General features: G+C 62.3%; 1 protein-coding gene across 1 annotated transcript in view; it reads right to left on the bottom strand.

Annotated features, from left to right (window-relative positions):
• The window catches only part of PRCD (progressive rod-cone degeneration), a gene marked incomplete at its 3' end in the record, with an annotated part of 1891 nt that extends 389 nt beyond the window's left edge, over positions 1–1502 (bottom strand). Inside the window, exon 1 of the mRNA XM_009695148.1 lies at positions 1429–1502. Coding sequence (XP_009693450.1) covers positions 1429–1502 — 74 coding nt within the window. The remainder of the gene's footprint in view (positions 1–1428) is intronic.
• Positions 1503–2119: the final 617 nt, after the last annotated feature.

The following is a 2119-nucleotide window of genomic DNA, read 5'->3' as shown; positions in this document are numbered from 1 at the left end:
GCCTCCCCGGGGCCGGGGCCCTGGGCTGCCCGCACCCTGCCAGCACCGGTGCCATCGCTCCAGGTGACCCGTCCCCCAGCCACGTACCTGCCCTGTGTGCAGGCAGCACTGCCCGTTCACCCTGCAGCTTCCCAAGGGATGGACCTGCAGGCTTCCAGCTCTGCTGGCCTCGCCAGCCACCCCCGTACCCCCTGCCCAGAGGCAGCCCCCACCTCTGCAGCGAGCGCATGTTTGCTCAGGCACTTGATGACTCTTCATTTCAGCAGGTGCTGCAGGTAGCACAGGGAGGGCTAGGAGATGCCTTCCCTGCTTCGAGTCTTGTTTCTCCCTTCCCTGACTTAATTGGCTCATTAAGTGCCAATTTGACCTCCCCACTTTCAGATGTCTCCAGTCTCCACTGGTAAATAGATTTGTGTGTCCCCAGCGGAAACCTCTTTGAGCTGAGCCTGATGCTGGAGCAGGCGGCTGCACAGCAAGCGAGGACAATGCTCAGCCCCGCCGCGAGCGTGGCCCTGCTGCTGCCAAGCTGAAGCCAAGCAAGTGCTGAACGGGAACAAAACTCCCTCCCGAAAGACACGGGGAGCTGCGCCGCAGTTGCCGGCACCGTGCCCATGGCACGGCGGGGATGCACAGAGCAGGAGGTGACCCTGCGCTCCGGTTGTGGCTTTGTCATTGCCTTGATGTGGGACTGCAGCAAGTCCCTTCCCATCTGCTCCCTGCCGTTGCCTCGGAGCCAGGATGTGTGCGAGTGTGTGCGTGGGCATGGAGCACAGCACAGCAGGGCCACGGCTGCAGGGTGGTGGCTGCTGGCTCTTCTGAGAGCCAACATTTAGCTGATGCTCTCAAGCATCCTCCGTACCCAGACGCTCATCCAACCTCCCGGCACCCCAGGGATGGAGTGGGACCTGCCTGGGGTTGTTTTATGCCAGATGAAGGTTTGCCAGCTGGGCGCTGCTGGGTGTCATTGGCAGCCTGGAGATGTCCCCGTGGCCAAGAGCACTGCTCAGCCTCCTGCCCAACCAAGGCACGAAGACAAACAGGCAGCCAAGCTGCTTGCCTGGATGGATAGCAGAGTGCTGGACTGCTCCATTCGGGAAACACCTTGATCGGTGCTGTAAGAGCATCCCAGGAGTTCAGCCCTGTCCCTTTGCGCCAGGAAGACAGGGGACCAATCCTGCATTTCCTCCTTGCTCGCATTGGTGCAGCAGAGAGGAGGTGACAGCACACCACGGAAGGCTCCCCTCTGCCCAGCACAAGGGAATGTCTCCTGGTGTCACCAGAGGACTGAAACTAGAAGGATACCAAGCATCTCCAAGGACGGGTTTTAGGCTGAGTAGCGAGATCCTCCACCCCAGGGCCATCTCCTCACCCTCCCATCGCCAGCCCCAGGGCCCCGAGGGGACGGGAAGGGGACGGGAGAGGACGTACGGTTCGACTTTGTTGAAGAAGCGACGCCGCAGCATCATGACCAACGTGCCGAGGAGCAGGAGGGTGGTGCACATGGCGCTTCCTCCATCACCACGCAGCGCTGCCGACCCCTCACGTCCCCCCCGGCAGCACCGCTCGGCCCAGGGCTGTCCCCCGTGCCGGGCTGGCCTGTCACCCTGCCTGGTGGGCACCTCTCCCCAGCAGCAACCTGAAGGCTCTCAGGACTGGTGTTAGGAGGAATTAGGGCAGGATCAGATGTAATTAAGAGGCAACAAATGAGGACGTTCTCCTCTGACCTTTGGATGGGAGTGAGCCGAGCGGCTGGTCCGTGGCCCCTTGAGCACTTAATTGGTTTTGGCATGCAATGCTCCCGCCCTAGCTGGCCCCCAGCCCAGCACCTCGGCCAGGCGGATGCTGAGGGTGACGTGCGGTGGACCAAGCCTATTCCCACCCCATGCACCCCATGGCTCCCCCATTCCGCCTTCCTGCCCCCACCAGCCCCATCACCCCCAGGGCTGGGTGCTCCCCTCTGCTCCCCTTTTTCCCGTGTGCCTCCCTCCCCTCTTTGCCCACCTTCCCCCCTCTCCTGCCTTTCCCTCCAGCTCCTGTACCCCTCCTCCTGCCAGACCTGTCTCAACCCGCTCCCCCCTTCCCTGTTCCGGTAATCTGACAGGCTCAGACCTGCCTGTAA

This window comes from Cariama cristata, unplaced genomic scaffold (assembly GCF_000690535.1).
Source record: "Cariama cristata isolate BGI_N322 unplaced genomic scaffold, ASM69053v1 scaffold14842, whole genome shotgun sequence".
NCBI lineage: Eukaryota > Metazoa > Chordata > Aves > Cariamiformes > Cariamidae > Cariama > Cariama cristata.
The sequence above is the reverse complement of the archived record's forward strand: the minus strand, read 5'-3'. Positions and strand labels throughout refer to the sequence as shown.